The sequence below is a fragment of the Podarcis gaigeae genome (genome assembly GCF_964106915.1).
Source record: "Podarcis gaigeae genome assembly, chromosome: 2".
NCBI lineage: Eukaryota > Metazoa > Chordata > Lepidosauria > Squamata > Lacertidae > Podarcis > Podarcis gaigeae.
The window spans coordinates 24,142,422-24,161,143 of record NC_139679.1 but is presented as its reverse complement, the minus strand read 5'-3'; the positions used below and the strand labels follow the sequence as shown (position 1 = coordinate 24,161,143).

Below are 18,722 nucleotides of genomic sequence, written 5' to 3'. Positions count from 1 at the left end.
TAAATCATGGTTTAGCATTACATCCAGAGGCAGCCATTGTTCTGTTACATTTAGTGGAGCACGACTTACTTTTGATTTCACATCAACAGCACTTCTAAATTTTATTTTACTTTGAAGTAATTCTCTTCTTAGTAATTGGCATGTAAATCCGCAGGAACATTTTCCAGAGTTTTATTAATGACATTTGGTGGGGTTTTACTCATAATAAATATAACTACTGTGTCGTGAACTTTGGATAGTATGCTAGCTCCTTTTCTCAGTGCCCAGTCCCGCAGCAGGTAGAAGTGGTTACATCTTGGAAGAACATACTATGTAAACACACCCAAAGTGAACTAGTTACTGTGGGGACAAGAATCCAATCTAGATACCGCTGGGAGGCAAAAGGTAAGTTTAAGTACAACCAGAGTTGTCTTTTTCACAGAAAGGGAACAAACCTAAGCTGAAATGCAGCCAGTGTTTTCAAGTATTTATCTCATGACAATACGCTAAAAGCAAGGAAGAAAAGCAACTATATTTCACCATAGTTTTTGATGACATGTACCATTAGTCTGACTACGTAGGAAGGTAACTAATACTGTTAAAAGGGGGATACTACTCTCCAAAGAAATTTACAGAGGCCAATATGGACAGAGATGTCACTCCTTTCTTTTTCTGACTCATAACAGGAATCGAGAGGCAGAAATGAGGGGAGTTTACCTGTTCTTACCACATCATGCAAAACAGCATTTTCAAAACTGCTGGGAAGAAGTACATTTGGAGTTTCGGATGCTTTTACAAGTTTACGTAGCAGAGTATTGTAAACAAGGAATCTGTTGAGTTGCGTTTCCAAAGAAAATAAACACACACAAAAGCCAAACATTTCAGATACAGTAAACAAGGGGTTTGAGTTCACCAACTATTGATGCATTTTAATGTTATTCTCTTCACCTCCAAGTCTGCTTTCACCAAACTTCAGTATATGTAGCACTAATCCTTATTGGAGTGTTTAAATGTTAGGAATAAGATACACACATCTTAAACGTGTATACTCAGAAGTCTGTCCTAGAGGATTTACTAAGTGTTTTAGTGTATAGGATTGTACCAAGCGCTTGCATTACAGGAAATCCCCAGTTCAGATCTTACCTCTGTCATGAAGCTTTAGGAAAGACCTCTCTCTCACACACACAATAATAATAAAATGCCATGGAAGTAGAACTAAGCTCTCCAAAGCAGCAAGCTCTGCAAAGCAATTAAGAGGGTCTCTGAACATCATTTTTATCATTAAATACAGGTACATTAATAGCTACCTCATACTGATATAATCAAAATGGGTATTCGTCTTTTCTAGGAAGCAAGTTTTAAAACTACACTGGTCCTATAACAGCTCATCCTTTGCGCTGGTAATGGAAGATATCTGGCATTGTAGGCATTTAGATTTGAGTTAATTATAGAAAATAGTCTAATGGAATAGATGTAGGGAATAATTGTATGCAGGCTGCCCCCTGTCCTCCCACTGGTCTGGGCTGCTGCCAGGAAGTCTCCTTTTGACAAAATAAAATGCCTTCATTCAAGACATCTTGGAAAAAATTCAATTCTGACATCTTGATTGTTAGTGTGCCATTTCCCCACACAATCTGAACCAACTCCTTTCCTTCCATTAATAAAATGCATTAACCTGTTATGAAATCATGACAGATCTAACGAGGAGACATTTCTGAATTGTTTTGCTGGTATAAGGTTGCAGCTCTCCTAGGTAATTCCAGTCAGAGCTTTTTTAAAAAACACTGAAACCCTACAATGGCAGAGAGTGCTTATGAAGCCTTCCATTCCCTTTCCATCTCTCATCAAGCGAAGTCTTTTTTTTCTTCTGAAACTTGAGCCGAAGAGCTGCATTTTTTCCCATTGCACACATATGCCCTGTTACTAAATTGGACCGTTCTGATAACAATATTGCTTTCTCTTAATAGTAACTACATCTTGGAGACATTGCTGTTGTTGAGAACATAGGCCTAGTTTTCTCGAAACATTCAGTTATCAACTCTCAATGTTTCCTCAAAATGTTTGAATGCATTGTTTTCTACATAAGGCAGTTGCCTTTGTGAGATCAGTTGTGAAACTGCCCCCAAAGCAGGTAACTCTTTGCATTTTTGTTTATGATTTATATGTGCCTAATTTCTTTGTACAATTGCCTGGGGGGAAATATCTATTAACAAAAGACACTTACCTTCTGGCCTGAGAGCTACAACATTCACCCAATGTTCTGCTTAGTTCGTGGCTATTAAATTAGAACTTGAGGATGAATATGACTACATAAGCTTTGTGTACTCTCAGGTCAGCAGAAACTCCCACCATAAATTACTTATGTTAACAAGCAAAAAGGAAGGTAAATAATGGCATGGCTTGTGCTAAAAATCCACTCTCCAAAGTACTATAGTGGGGATGTGGAATTGGGAAAGCCCAATTCCATAAGCAGGTTTACTTGTAGCTAAAATTCTATACGTTGTTTATTTTTAATCACATGCATTTCTGAACGTGCCAAAGAATGTATCATATTTTAAGAACGCGAACTCCCCAATATTAATGCCCAAAACTGTTGGTTTCTCATGGAAGCATGCATATTGCTGGCAACTTCAGCCATCATTTGATTTTCTGTTTGAGAGGTTTTTGTAGACTGCTTGCATTTTCCTATGCTGTTTACTGCAGAGTTTGGATAATAACAAAACATAGTTTTGATCAAGCAAAGTACATAGCAGGTGAGCTAATTGGAATAGCTAGATGCCTAAATTTGATTTAATTTTAAGAACTGAGAATGAAATTATTCAGGACCACAACCTGGAAGATGCCTGGTAAGAAGCAAGTGTGCCTATATTATCACGTTTCATCATTTTCAGCTTAGAACTGTTCTTGTCATGTTGATTTGTACCTGTAGAAACTTGCCCAGGAGATGAAAATAATTAGTTTTGATGAAATATGTAATCCACTGAAGGGACTATGGTTAGAGACGGGTAGAAATACTGTTGTGAAAGTACATTATAAACAGGAAAAGGAGTAAGAAACTCAAAGCATGCGTTGACCATGAACAGTAGCGAATTCCAGAACCGCAGCTCAATCTTGAGATGCAAACAGGTTTGTTGTGGATTTTGTGTTGGCTGGTAGATTACTGAAGCCAATGAAAGCTCATGTCTCAATAACCTGGTTAGTCACTAGGGTGCCACAGCAAAAGAAACAAAAAACCTCCCACCACTTTTTTCCAGAGAAGCTGGAAAAGCCATGGTTGCTTCTAATTAACAGCTGCAAACCTGCTTCAGTCCCAGAGGAGCTGTACATCCTCACCCACATTTGGTGTGAGCTGCCTGTTGAACTTTCTGATGCCGCCTTCTGTTGAACCTTTTCATGTAGCTGTTGCCCCTCCAAAGCAGCCCGTCTCCTGGCCTCAGGTGCCCTCTGACATGCTCTTGCAGAACTGCCGGCAGCTGTCTTCTCCTGTGGTAGATCTGACCCATCGTTATGTATCTGCTTCCTGCAAAACAGCAAGCATCATGGGTGCCTTCTGGATGTTCGGCAGTGAACGTGGTGCAGGGCACATTTTGAGGTTCTGCATTTTACGGTTAACTTGATTATAAGGCTAATTAATGCCTGAGAGGTTGACATCGCCAACCAAGTCTTCAGCAGTATTCCATCTTCCTGTTTAAAACCCGAGTTGAGGGACCCCATATTAATAGCACTTGTGTCTAACTTGCCAAAATGGCATTAGCTGAGGCCAGGGGACCATAACTGCAAGGGCCATTTGTCGTTCATTACCTAAATCCATATGCAACAAGCTCGGTTTGATTAACTCAAGAAGCTTTGGGAAAATAGAAACCTCACACTTTAAAAAAACAACACAGCAACCTATTGGTGTAATTAAAATCTAAAATACTGTATACACAACTTCAGTGGCTTTTGAATGTTGTGGCGGGAATGTTAAGTAGCTCGGTGCAAGAACATCTGCATTGTATGCAGAAGGTTGCAGGTATCTATTTCCAGGTAGATCAAGGAGAGAAATATGTCTGAAACCCTGGAGAGTTAGTATAAGGCAGCTTCCTGTCTTTCTGGCAGGGTTTCCCAAACTTGGGTCTCCAGCTGTTTTGGGACTACAACTCCCATCATCCCTAGCTAACAGGACCAGTGGTCAGGGATGATGGGAATTGTAGTCTGAAAACAGCTGGAGATCCAAGTTCAGAAAACAGTGTTGTAAAAGAACTAGGGAAGTTTCTTTAGCAAAAATTAACACATTGTTTCTGCATTTTATTCTTTTCTCTCTCCTTGCCTGGCCCTGCTAACTTGGGCTGAGTTAGAAGAGAAAAGGCTGTGGTACATTACCAAGTTTAAAGTCCGGACAGGGTTTACTGCAGTTCAAGGTATCCACAACCATCATATGAACTCGTAAGAAGAAGCCATCAGGGGTGAAGTACAGGCGATTTATCTTGTACAGTCCATTGCTGCTCACCAACAGTGTCACCAAACTCGCTCCTTTATGAACCATGATGACATCATGAACAATCCCATTCACCACTTTTTAAAAAAGAGAGGAGCACGTAATTGATAGCTAGCCGGTACTAATTTTTCAATTGTTTGAAGCTGCTTGTAACACTCTATAAACTATTTTTCAATATAAGTTCGCTGCACAGTGCTCACCACAATAAAAAACAGCATAAAAACTAATTAAAATGTCAAAGTTAGAACTAATAAAAATAGTAAAAATTTACAATTGGTGAGTTTAATTCAACAACCGAATACATTATTCATAGTAAAATATGAGGCCGACCTGGGGGAAAAAGTTTTCTGAATATGTGGGTATTCAAAAATACAGCCTGATAAATTGTACCCTCTGCAAACCACAAATACAACAGATTTCTGTCTCGATGTGACCTTCCCATCTGCTGAAGAAATGAAGCCATTTTACAGTACCCACGCTGGATAAAGATCCAAACAGCACTAATGTTGCAAAATTGTGGGGTAGCCCCTAACAAGCAAAGGATTTTAGGTATGCTAAAAACCAGACCATAATATTTGTGATATTTCCATGCAAAAATGACAAAAAAATTAGTTGGGGGAAGGCAGGGGTTTCCGTGGTATCTTAGGTGGTCAAAAGTAAAAGCATGTCAAGGAGCACTTTGTAAGAACATGCACAGAGAAAAAAACTACTACTGAGTACTTTGAAATGCATTTCCATGTGTTTCTATATTTCTACGCTGCCCTTTGGGGGTTGACAATAATGTTATCAATGGCAATGATAAAACTAAAATGTTAACATTCAAGTAAGTTGGAGGGTTGTGCTAGCCCTGACTCTGGAAAGAGGGACAACTCCTCTCTTGGGTGGAAAGAAAACTCTTTTGGGAGTGCTAGAAAACAGTTGCTGAAATTGCCCCAAGCCTGAAGTAAGACTTGTATGTAACCGAAGTATGACCGATTTAGTTGGAGCTGGGTGATCTTACCGAATTCGCTGCTGCAGAATGCCTCCACCTCTTCATGTTCCCTCCTGCAGTCTGTCAGGCACACCTCTGTATTGTCAGCATCTAGAGCAAGAACAAGAGTCCCATGGATGTACAGAAAGTTAACACTGAGCAGCTCCGTAGCAGGAAGGAATGGAAGCCCGTCTTACCCAAGCAACCATATGTCAGGAGTGCTCTGATGGTGTTTCCTGCTTGGCAGGGGGTTGGACTCGATGGCCCTTGTGGTCTCTTCCAACTCTATGATTCTATGATTCTATAACTAAGCAGTGGAGCAGACCAGTTTGTTAATGGCTCTAAAGACATTCGTTTTCCTAGGGTGTTCTAGCAGCCACCAAACTTCCAGTACCTCCTGTTGTGATATCAGAATGCTGACCTGATGCACTAATTGGATTTTTTCTCTCTCTCAAAAAAAATATATTGTAACAAACAAAAACTCTCATGTGTGCAGATGCATTCAGAAGACCCAAATGCAACAGATCTCACACAGCAGAGAAACTTGAGTTGAAAAGCGAACTTTAAAGGTTTCTAGGCAGGGTTTCTGCCCAGACTGAAGCCTGGAGAGGAACATCATTGAGGCTCCCAGCATGTCTGGTCTTTAGCCGGAGAGAAAGATGAAAAAGTGAGTGGCAGCTGCGAGCTTTGTCCTTCTCCTTTCCCCATGAAGCCAAAGAAGGCTCATTTACAGGGAGAGGGGAGTTGTAGAATCTGGAGAGGCTGCAGTGGCTTTCCCCAGTGGAGCAAAAGATAAGACCCCCTATGGGTGTGAGTAAGAAATTCTGTAGGGATGGAGGGAGGGGTGGGAAGCTGAGGAAGAGAATCCGTTGGACTAGATGATATCTGGGGTCCCTTACAGCTCTACAATTCTATGATTCCACAATCCCTTCAGAACTGTGAATGTGTTTAAATAGCTACAGTTGAGTCATTTCACAGACTACACAGAAACTACACACAGAAAATTAAGGGGTATGTGAGCATTTTCAAAGTGATACAATGGTACCTTGGGTTACAAACGCTTTAGGTTAGAAACACTTCAGGTTACAGACTCCGCTAACCCAGATGTAGTACCAGTACTAAGATTTTCAGCTGCTTTTCCAGCTTAAAAAACATATTAAGAAATCACTGCAGTAATTTGTTCAGCTTCAGCTTTTCCAGAGCAGGGGCCGTGGCTATTCAGTGCTTATGATACTGTACCCTTTATCACTGAATGAATTGTATAAATTCAATGAATTGGATAAATTGGATAAGAAAAATGGTTTTGCTTTTGAAAAATTTAAGTTGGAGATGGAGTTGTTGGATACTAAAGGTAAAAATTTATCTAAAATGTACAAGTTATTGTTGGAGTGGCATACAAAAGATGAACAAGTTAAATCTGTGATGATAGATTGGGCAAGAGATGTAGGATATAATATAATGTTTGAGGATTGGGAAAGATTGTGGAAGAAAGGGGTCAAGTTCACTGCATGTACTTTGTTAAAGGAAAATATAATGAAAATAATGTATAGATGGTATTTGACTCCTGTAAAATTAGCAAAGATATATCATAATTGTGACAATATATGTTGGAAATGTAAAGAAAAGGAAGGAACCTTTTATTATATGTGGTGGACCTGTCCCAAGGTGAAAGACCTCCAGGAAAAGATTTATAATGAATTGAAAAAAATGTTGAAATATACATTTATAAAGAAACCAGAGGCCTTTCTTCTTGGAATAACAGGTTTGGAATTGCCCAAGAAAGATGTTAAATTATTTTTGTATGCCACAACTGCTGCTCGTATTTTGTTAGCTAAAAAGTGGAAAACCCAAGAATTACCAACAATAGAGGAATGACAGATGAAGATGATGGATTTTTCGGAGCTAGCCGACCTAACAGGAAGAGTCCGCGACCAGGAGGAGGAGTATCAGGAAGAGTGGAATAAATTTAATGATTATTTAGTTAAATTTGCTAAGTTAAACTAACTGAAAACAGCTTGCAGATACTTAATGGGCTTAGGATTTTATTTATGTTAAGTGATGAATTAATATGTTTAATTCCATAAGGTGAAGATCTAAGGATGTTAATGTTTAAGTTAAATTTCATAAAAATTGGGATTTGGAAAACGTTAAAAGGACATGCAATGAAATTCAACCAAGGGGAAGCGAGGAAGTCACTTAACAAAGTTAATAACTGTAATTTTCAATAAGGCTATGATTTATGTTTGTTTGTTTTGTGTGTTTGTTTGTTTATAATACTGTGAAAACTAATAAAAAATTTGGAATATATATATATATATATATATATATATATATATATATATATATATAATACTGTACCCTTACAATACTTTCAAATGCCTAACAGAACACTTATCAAAAGGCTGAAACCAAGCATAGACTTTGTTCCTAAACCTTGAGCCCATATTAATTGCCAAATCCATATGTTTAATCTGCATATGAACTAAACAATTGCAGCATGATTCTGGTTGGTTTCCCTCCCTTCCCCAATGAAGTTTGTTTTCGACTTCTTAATTATCCATTGAATTTCATATAAATGTAAGTTGTTCCTCCATTCGCACAGGAGGGAAGCGATTTCCACCACCTACAGAACTTTGTGCAACATCTTGCTCCAATCTCAATAGTTGCCCGGTCCCTGGGACCAGATATACAAACAGTGCAGGGGGCTGTAGAGGGTAGAAATGTATTATGTACCACGAGCTCTGTTCCATTAACAGAAAAAACATCAGGATTCAAGCTAGAGTTCATTTCTCCTGGTAATATATGTTTTAGAAAACAAGATGAATTTTCAATTGTCTGTTGTAATTGTAAAGCTTGTTGCCTGCCAAGACACCTTTGTCAAGGAGCAAATCCCGTGCCATCATGTATTTAACAACTAGTTGTTGTTTTTTCATTCATTTGCTTCATTGTCAGCCTTGCCAATTTCATTCTTTCTCAGACCTTTCGAAGCCATTAGCTTAGTTGGCTGTGTTCAAGCCTTGCATTGTCTGGCAGAAAGCTAACAGCAAACAAGCACAGCTGCATATATAGATTCTCTGTTTTGTTTTCCTGATGGTTTACCTGTGCAATCGTAAAAGTAAAGGACCCCTGGATGGTTAACTCCACTCAGAGGCAACTCTGGGGTTGTGGCACTCATCTCGCTCTTCAGGCCGAGGGAGAAGGCATTTGTCCAGACAGCTTTCCAGGTCATGTGGCCAGCATGACTAAACTGCTAGCACAATGGGACACCATGACAGAAACCAGAGTGCACAGAAATTGCCATCTAATGTCACATTGTATATTGCACTTAAGGCACACTTAAAATGTTTTATTTGCAGCTGGATAGCTGAGTCCTAGACAAATAGGCAGCTCCTGCTATGCTCCGAAGGCCTGCAACAATAAATGGGCCTTAAGCTGACAAATGCATAAGTATGTGGGGAACGATCGGATCTGTACTGGGTTCACGCAGCTATTTTGAAATGAAAAGCAGGAAGCGAGCGGCTTGTATACTTACTACTCTGGCTATTTTAAAGCATTAATTTGATCAGCGTTTACTACAGCATTTGCTACTGGGAGTGGCGGATGCTACCATGATACGTACTACTTGCAGTGGGATATATTGTGCATGGTATTTAAATGCTAGGGAAAAGGAAGCCGCTATTATCCAATAGAATAAACTGAAAATGAATGAGCTGTTTTACATGGGAGGTCCGATTAAGGCTCACAACCTTCTGAGCTTAAAAACTTGATCGTACATATGCTTATTTGGAAGTAAAAAAAGGTGAAGGGACCCCTGACCATTAGGTCCAGTCGTGGCCGACTCTGGGGTTGCGGCGCTCATCTCGCTTTATTGGCCAAGGGAGCCGGCGTACAGCTTCCGGGTCATGTGGCCAGCATGACTAAGCCGCTTCTGGCGAACCAGAGCAGCGCACGGAAACGCCGTTTACCTTCCCATCGGAGTGGTACCTATTTATCTACTCGCACTTTGATGTGCTTTTGAACTGCTAGGTTGGCAGGAGCAGGGACCGAGCAACGGGAGCTCACCCTGTCACGGGGATTCGAACCGCCGACCTTCTGATCGGCAAGTCCTAGGCTCTGTGGTTTAACCCACAGTGCCACCCATGTCCCTTATTTGGAAGTAGGCGCCAGTAAAATCAGTGGCACTCCCAAGCTAGTGCGGGCGGGTTTAGGATTGCCGCCTAAAGCTGTAAATGGACTTAAGGTGAGCAGCAAAGCCCTGCTTCCTTACCGTTCTTTGAGACACTGTGGTGATACGGCAAGCTTGATGCCTGTCGGTTTGTGAGCCAAGAGGGATCGGTGCCATTTCCGAGCGAACGGCTGGGCTTGTCATAGGGATTGATCTTGCCAGGCCGATGGAGGCGATCCAAACTTCCAGAACGTTGCCCGGGGCTTGACCCTGCGTTCTTGAAAGGGTGAGCTTCTGCCAGCAATCTACCCTGGCGATGGGAATAGGCAGGGGGCCGGAAGTAGGCAGAGATGCTGTTGGCTGCTTTCAGTTGCAGCCTATCCGTGTGCATTCGGTTTGTTTGACTGAAGTTAATGGCGGGGAGAATGCTCTCCTGGCGGCTCTCGGAAGGGAAGCCCTTGGCATCCTGAATGGGCTCCTTCCTTAAACCTGTGTGGTTCTCTACTGAATATTTGACCTTTTTCTTCTTGTCCCGGGACAGCAGGTGCGTCTGTTCGGCTTTCCCCAGGTCTTCTGGAGGCAGCGTCTGGTCCTCAGTGCTGCCGCCTCCTAGTGGAGACTTACTCTGGCTTGGTGTGGAGCCAATGGACCCATACATGTCTTTGCTGAACGGCTGGATAGACTTTCCAGCATATGGCAGGGGCCCTGCATTTGAGAGGGAGGGAGGGATTAAAATGCAACTCGAGCAACGATCCAAGTTCCATGGGTGCAGCAATCACCCTTCCCTTCTATGGCAAGGCCTTAACGTACTATGGGAGAAGAGCACAACTGTGTTTATTTAAGTTTCTTAGTAGAAGTCAAAGTTGGTGACCAATGGGATGTTAAGGGGGATTAATGGATGTTCGTGGGATTACCCTGCTCCTTTGCATTTGCCTTTAAGCATTTTACATGCAGTACGTTTGTACAGTGGTACCTCGGGTTACAGACGCTTCAGGTTACAGACTCCGCTAACCCAGAAATAGTACCTCGGGTTAAAAACTTTGCTTCAGGATGAGAACAGAAATTGAAGGGCGGCAGCAGCGGGGGGCCCCATTAGCTAAAGTGGAGCTTCAGGTTAAGAACAGTTTCAGGTTAAGAACGGACCTCCGGAACAAATTAAGTACGTAACCAGAGGTACCACTGTAGACCGCTGAAATGGTCCTGCTACCTCTGAAGGATCTGGTAAACCTCCGGGTATAGGGCGGTATATAAATTCAATAAATAATAACAATAATAATAAATGCAAATCATACAATCAAATCATAAGGAGACCAGCCACTTCTTAGCCGGCCTTTTCCTCCTCCTCTTTCTCCTTGTGTGGCGTATTTTGGTCAGGGACCTCATTGGAAGAACAGGACTGAGTGGCAGCTGCTACATCAGGGCAGCTGTCCTCAGGTCTCAGCAGCCACATTTGATTTTGTGCCAGCTTCTAGTTCCTAAAACACTACCCTATCCATGAATGCCACTGAAGAAACTCAATGGCATTTGTCTATTTTCTCCCGCCCTAGAGCAATCTTCTCTAATCTGGGGTCTCCAGATCAACAACTCCCATCATCCGCAGGTAGCCCTGGAGTTGGACAACAGTGGAGCACAAGACTGGGGGAGCCTGTTTAGAGCCTCCATATAACTTTAAATTGCTACTGTGGTGAAACTGTTAGGCTAGCCGAGCATCTTTCCAGTTCAGGCCTCAGCTCTGCAGAACAATGTATTGCGTTGTGTGCTTTAAAAAAAGAAAACCCAGCTGTGGACAAGCGGAAGCATGGAAACCTAGAATTATTTCCCCCCCTGTTTTCGTTACAAATTAAAAGCACGATTTATAAACAAACTCCTCTCTAAAAAAAGAATGCTGAATGTCCAGGGAGCATCCGGGGAGCAGGGTTCACACTGCATCCTGGTCCGATTGTTTAAAAGTCCCTGACAAACATGGCTATTTGATTTTCCCATCCACAGGAAGCTCTGTTGACAATGTCGTCTGCTCTGCTTAAGCCTTGTCACCAGCTCTGCATATTGATGAATAATTATTCTACCTAAGATTTAGATCCCCAAGATGCAAAGGCAGTTGTCTGAGAACCCTAAAAACCGAACTATAATGTCCCATCTGCCGTTTGTTACAAATTACAATCTGATCCTAACTGTGTTTATTCAGAAGCCCCATTCATTGCTTGGATCGATTTCCGAGAAGGAATGCTTAACACCTCACCTTCAGTTCTGGGATTCTCAGTCTCCAAAACCAACTTTTATGTATTCCCCTTTCAGCTTGCAAATAACAGCGCAGTTTAAGCTTTGAAACTGGTTTATCCACAGTCAAGTTAACTCTCTGATTGGACATATTAACAACCTTGAATTCAAAATACTTCATACAAGTAATTAAACTCAACCTTCCCATGTAGATAAGCAACTGTGTTTTTAAAAAAAATATGCACAATTATAATAGCAGGCGGCCTATTTCTTAGCAGCTGAATAGGAGGAAAGTTTATTAGGGAGGTTTGACCTTTTTACTAATGGAAGCTAAAAAAAAACAACGATGGTGAGCTCTCAGTTGTATTTTGTTACTGCCACAAGCTGGCGATACAAAACGGGCAACTTCCCAGACCTGGTTTTATGCCGGTTCCATGGAGAATGGGCTTTCCCACCCCCCACCCCGCCGGCAGGATTGTTTGTGGGTTTGTGGGTGGGTGACTGCATTATTCCAACCCTTCTTTCCCACATTTAGATTGTCAATATAGAGAATTTATATATATATATTACACATAAGATACTCAAACAAATATTCGCAACTCCCACTGTTGATTCTGTCTGCTGATTTAACTCCAGTTCTGAAGTCTCTTGCCAGTTGACATCGTCATTGACATGCTCTTTCCCATGACCACAGCTGGTGAGAGTAAAGATTGCCCTGATACCGCCAGCGAAGGCAGAACATTGCCATGAAGGGAGAGGAAAATCCCTTTCAGGCCAAGTGGTGGCTTTTCCATCTAACCATGCCCATTTCTCCCCACCCTGCACTCCTTTGATTGAACAGACCCACCATTTTTGTTTTTTAGTCCATCACATGTGATTCCAAGGGGTAGGTTGTCATGTAATGCGTTGCGCTTTTATCAGATGGTGCTTACATTAAATTTTTCCTGCCTGTATATTCTCGGGTGCCCCATTTACTGTAGAGGAGCTAAGTGTTCATATGCACAAGAACCAACTGCATGCCATGCGAAAAGGAAAGTTCAGGGTTGCACAGGACTCAGCTACGCAGCTGCAAATAAAGTGTTTTAAATGGGCTGCAAAGTGCAATATACAAATGTGACACTAGATGGCGAAGGTGAGCAATGCAAAATTCAATGTATTTTTCAAAACTTTTTAAAAAGCATTTTCATGGCTTTTTTTAAAAAAAATGTGTTTAGATTTCACCGCAGTCTCATTCCAGGGAGTTATAATGAATCATAGACCTTTCCTTAGTGCAGATGGGGCCTAGGACTCTTCAGTTTTATCACTAAACAGTTGTGGTTTAGTTGTGCGCTAGGTTGCCATATGTCTGTTTTCCCCCTGAACATGTCCGAGGTCCCAAGGATTTTCATTTTAAATTGGCAAATTGTCTGGGTTTTCGCAAACAGAACCGAGAAGTATGTGTGTCCAAAAAAAGCTCAACAACTCTTTGTGTCTGGATTTCTACTTCTTGAAATATGGCAACCCTACAGTGTTGCCTCACCACCTCACCAATTGCCATAATTTAGATGTCTCTATGCCGCTAGTCCAGAAACACACACAGAATTAACATCCCAAACAGGCCAGAAGCTGGTGCACAGGTTTTTCTCCCTCAGGCGTGCACACAGGTGCAAAGGTTCCTTCCCAAGGCTCGGGGGGGGGGTTGAGGGTTGCCACAAGTCCGGAATCTTCTGGACGCAGCCGGAATACTGCAGTCGGCAGTAGTGTCTGGCTGGAAATCTGGGGTATGTCCGTGAAAATCTGGACATACAGCAACCTGTGTTGGCATTTTTGCTGATTTTCCATGAACATATCTCAAAAACGTCATTCTCAACAACTTTGGCTAATAATAATAATAATAATAATAATAATAATAATAATACAGTAGTACCTCTGGTTACGTACTTAATTTGTTCCGGAGGTCCGTACTTAACCTGAAACTGTTCTTAACCTGAAGCACCACTTTAGCCGCGCCGCCGGAGCACAATTTCTGTTCTCATCCTGAAGCAAAGTTCTTAACCTGAGGTAATATTTCTCGGTTAGCGGAGTCTGTAACCTGAAGCGTATGTAACTTGAAGTGTATGTAACCCGAGGTACCACTGTAATAATAAAACTCAACGACTTTGGGCAATAATAAGAATAATAAGAATAAAAGCTCAACAACTTTGGGCTAATAATAATAATAACAGCTCAACAACTTTGGGCAATGATAATAATAATAATAGCTCAACAACTTTGGCCAATAAGAATAACAATAATAAATCTCAACAACCTTGGGCAAAATATTATTATTATTATTATTATTATTATTATTAGCTCAACAACTTTGAGCAATAATAATAATTTAAATAACACAACTTTGGGCAATAATAATCAGTCCTTTTTTTCTGAGGGGACGCAGGGGTACGCATAGCCCTAAATATTTTGTGAATCTTTGTACTTTTGTCCATTTACTGTATTTATTTTTCCCGATTTGAACTACAAAATGGTATTTTCTTGAGTCAAAATGAGAGTACCCCTAAACATTTTTTAATAGAAAAAAGCATTGGTGATAATAATACTGAAATAATAAAGCTCAATAATTTTGGGGGGAAATAAGAATAATAAAAGCTCAACAACTTTGGCCATTAATAATAATAATAATAATAAAGCTAAATAACTGTGAATAATAATAATAATAATAATAATAATAATAATAATAATAATAGCTCATCAACTTTGGCAATAATAATAATAATAAAGCTAAATAACTGTGGATCATAATAGTAAGAATAGCTCATCAACTTTGGCTAATAATAATAATAATAATAATAATAATAATAATAATAATAAATCTCCACAAGTTTGCTCAGAAAAGCTGCCCGACTTTTCTGTGAGGCGAATTCCCTCCGCGTCTGTGGGAAGGGCTGCAGCTGGTGCAGGGGAAAGTTGGGCAGCAGGCAGGGAAGCGCGTGAGTGCGTGTCTGTCCCCGCGGGGCCTCCTCGGCTGCTGGCAACACCTTACCTGCCCCAGAGCTGAAGGGGAAGCCCAACGCGAAGCCCAGGAGCCAAAGACCTGGGGATGTCATTGTGAAGGAAATCTTTTTCCAAACTCCAAGGGAGCCAGAGTGTCTCTCTCTCTCTCTCTCTCTTCCTTTCTCTCTCTTTTGGCCCTTCCCCCTGTTCATGCTAATGAGAGGCATCCTTAGGGGAAACGGGAATCAGTCACTCCCTGGAGCAAGACCCAGCTTTTTTATTATTATCATCATCGTTTGTTTTATTTACTTATATTTTATTGAAGTGATTTCCATTAAAAGAAATACAGAGAAAAATAAAAGTAAAGGGGAGGGGGAAAGAACAACAAAGACACATATTTTTTAAAAAATTCGCCAAAATGCACTATGCAACATTCCCACACGTTCTTCTAGAGTTGCCTTGCGACTCTTTAAAATGAAAGTCCTCCCTCTTCTACTGGTGGGCATTGCCTTGGGCTCACGTAGGGACTTTGAAAAATTGGAATCTATCCAAACCCAATTCCTCAGGGCCATACTCAGGATCCCCCCCTCCGTGGCAGGTGTGATCATGAGATTGGAAACCGGTTGCCAAGCCTTTAGGTATGTGGCCCTGAAAGCGAAGTTATGGCTTTGGCTTAAGCTTTGCTTCAGACCGGTGGGTTTGGCCCCCTTGATTCTGAGGGATAACTTTAAATCTCCATGGGAAGGGGAGATAGTGGAGGAAGTGCAGAAGTGCGGTTTGTCCTCCCTTTATATAGAGTCCATGACGTATAGCCACACAAAGGCGGTGATCGCCCAAAGATTAAGGGATATTGCGAGACAGGAGGACATAGCCCGTGTGAAACCTGGGCTGTTTCTGGGGGAGCAGGTGTACCAAGCTGCTCCAGCTCGCTACCTGGCGGATATCCACTACGTGGAATACCGCAGACTATTTACCGCGGCTAGGCTGAATGTTCTTGACTCGGCGGTTCTGAAGGGAAGATATGGAGGAGTCCCATATGACCAGAGATTATGCCATTGTGCGTTGGGTGAGGTAGAATCCACAGAGCACATTTTAATGAGCTGTCCCTTCTACAACGATTTAAGACAGTATCTTATAACCCCATACTTACCCCAGCTTAGTCCCCGACAAAGAGGAAAGCAGACAGCATATCTGCTAAATAAGTCTTCTAGGAAAACAACTTTGTCAGTGGCTAAATTCCTTTTCCTGGCACTCAAGCATCGGAAACGTACAATTGAATGCCTTGATGTGGGTTATCTGTGAGAGGTTTAGAGCTCTGGCCCTACCTTATTCATGTACCCCTATGATGTTTTAGTTCTTAATTCTGTATTGTGTTTTATTTCTGTGTTTTATTTCTGACTATCGGTCGAATAAAGGAAATTGATTGATTGATTGGTACAGTTTTGTTATCTTCATACTTATGTGAAGGTTAATGGCCTAGTGTATTTGTATAAAATCCTTCTGGATATTATCATATTTATCTAAGTGTGTGCCCTCTAGCAGTCCATTCAGAGGTTGCGAGTGATGCCAAACAGTCAATTAACGGGTATCGTATCTTTTATTTTTCCAATTAATCAATATCAGTCTCTTGGCCATCTTTAGGGCACAGTTCCTGGGAGCAGCCTGGCTCTGCAATCCTGTCAAGGGGCATCTTCCTCCAACTAACCCTGGTCCGCCGATGGCAGCAAGGGCCTGAAATAATTCAGGGAGGGGTGGACAGGAAAAAAAGGGACTAAAAGAATCAAGAAAACTGTCAAAGTATTAAAAAAAATTAAACAGAAGCCAAACTGGAATGAATATTACAATTAACCATAATAATTAATGATTGGCAGAGAAGAAGGAAGACAATCAGAGCCAATATTCAAACTTGGAAAGAAAATTGGAAATACAGACAGGGGGTGATTAATGGCTGCTGCTGAAGAAATATTGAAAGGAGATAAGAGATCAAATGTGATTCACCGGGAGAGGAAGAAAAATAAGATATTGAAAAAGAACCATTACCACTTTGGACTAGAATCACGGGGCGTATACAAAAAAAAAAAAAAAAAAGGAAAGTGTTATCCCACTTCCTCTGAGTGCTATGGGAGATCATTTATGGAGATGAAAAGATTTATTAACAGACCAGTGACAGTTTAACAGCCCGCAAGAGAAGAATGGAGCCATATAGGAGTAGAAACATGATTTTGGAGGATGGGAAGAATGGCAAGAGGAACATTGGGGCTGTGGGATGTACCTCCAGCTGCCAATAACAGAATAAAGAGGAAGACGAGAGAAAATGAAGATATAAGAGCTATCTTGGTAAACAGAGGGAAAACAAAAAGCAAATTAATTGAACCGAGGTTTAGTCGAAAGGAGGAGGAGAATGAAATACTGGCACCATGCAGAAAGGAGCAAGGGAACGCCACAGAAACTCTCCCCAAACAGACCAGGTGCAGAGACATTGCTGAACTACAACTCCCATCATCCCTGGCCATTGACCATGCTTGCTGGTGCTGAGGAGAGTGGTTGTTCAGCACCACCTGGAGAGTCAAAGATTCCCCACACCCATAGGAGGTAACTCCTAAGGGCCGAGGTCCCTTCAGGACCCCCCAGTAAAATCCAGCCCCCAAGTCAATATGCATTGCCATTCAAATGGGGTTTGTGTGTGTGCTGCATCTTGTGACTGTGTTGAGCAGTCCTAAGATAGGCAGAGGACCACTTACTTATGGGGCATGATGAAATTGACTTGAGAAGTGTTGGGGCCATGGAATCCTCTGGCCTTTTGTACAGCCAGAATGGAGCCCACAGTACCAAGATAAAGAGTTGTTGCTGCATTTCCCTGGGCCTCTGACCCTGCCCAACACTGGCCTACGGCCCCTGGAAGGATCCCTCCAAAAAAATGCAGTTTTATGATGTTTCCGCGCTCTCTCTCTCTCTCTCTCTCTCTCTAAATTGTGTGTGTGACTCTCTCTCTCTGTGTGTGTGCATATAACACTTGAAATCACTAGAGGTATACCCACAATTGTGGTAGGTTTGAATGGATTAGACCAGTTCCTTTAAAGCAGCGTTTCCAAAATGTGGGTCCACCTGTTTTTGGACTACAGTTCCCATCATCTCTGACAACTGGTCTTGCTAGTTTAGGGATGATGGGAGTTGTAGTCCAAAAACAGCGGGAGACCCAAGTTTGGGAAACACTGGTTTAGGATGATGCCTCCCCAGCTGTCGCCATTGGCTGCAGACTGCTCGTGATGTCGCAAAAGCACTTGGTAGCTGAGCGGATACAAGGGCAGGCCAAGGAGAAAACCCTTTTCTACTGCCCAGCAGAACACAGCTGGCAACAGCTGTGATATTCAGCAGTGTCTGATGTCCCCCCTTTTTCCCCCCTTTGGAGTAGGTGAACTGGCAAATGGAAGGTGATCATCCAGCAGCAGTATGTGAAGATGTGACAATAAAGCAAGTTTGCTTGCTGAATGGGATGGCAGCTTGAAGGCTGATGATATCATAGAATCTTAAGAGTTGGAAGGGACCCAAGAGTCATCTAGTCCAACCCCCTGCGATGCAGGAATCTCAGCTAAAGCATCCATGACAGATAACCATCCAACCTCAGTTTAAAGACCTCCAAGGAAGGAGAGTGCATAATATAAATAGTATTATAGAATGGGACGTCCTTATTTTCATCGGAGAAATGTTGGAAGCTATGAGCTCCTAGGGGCTGGGGTCCCTTTGCCCCTCCCCCAATAAAATATTAGAGGGGGCTGCCCCCCCCAAAGTTGATGGACACTGCCATTCAAATAGTGTGTGTGTCATGTGATCAATATTTTATTCAAGTCGGCAGCTCTGGTTCTAGGTCTTGTTAAAGGAAGCAGCTCTGCATATATACGTGGTCCCAAGAGAAGTCGGCAAGGCAAATACGCGAGCAGGTTGCG

At 41.8% G+C, this 18,722-nt stretch overlaps 1 protein-coding gene and 1 long non-coding RNA gene across 2 annotated transcripts; one reads left to right on the top strand and one right to left on the bottom strand.

Moving 5' to 3' along the window:
• Positions 1-147: 147 nt before the first annotated feature.
• LOC310839192 (UPF0450 protein C17orf58 homolog) lies at positions 148-14,985 on the bottom strand. Its single transcript, XM_083727671.1, has 6 exons — positions 14,828-14,985; positions 9,694-10,296; positions 5,457-5,537; positions 4,342-4,533; positions 3,313-3,499; positions 148-1,218 (listed from the first exon to the last, which is right to left on the bottom strand). The coding sequence occupies exons 1-6, from the start codon at positions 14,889-14,891 to the stop codon at positions 1,128-1,130; spliced, it is 1,218 nt and encodes a 405-aa protein (XP_083583797.1). The 5' UTR covers positions 14,892-14,985; the 3' UTR covers positions 148-1,127.
• LOC310839347 lies at positions 5,738-17,423 on the top strand. Its single transcript, XR_014561460.1, has 2 exons — positions 5,738-6,437; positions 16,420-17,423. It is a non-coding gene; the product is annotated as an uncharacterized lncRNA (long non-coding RNA).
• Positions 17,424-18,722: the final 1,299 nt, after the last annotated feature.

Bases quoted from the DNA above. Each gene is read 5' to 3' on its own strand.
- LOC310839192 (XM_083727671.1), bottom strand. From the start codon at position 14,891: ATGACATCCCCAGGTCTTTGGCTCCTGGGCTTCGCGTTGGGCTTCCCC. The intron at 10,297-14,827 runs GTAAGGTGTTGC...TCTCAAATGCAG, and splicing joins CCCCTTCAGCTCTGGGGCAG to GGCCCCTGCCATATGCTGGA. The intron at 4,534-5,456 runs GTAAGATCACCC...TTTTTTAAAAAG, and splicing joins ATTCTGCAGCAGCGAATTCG to TGGTGAATGGGATTGTTCAT.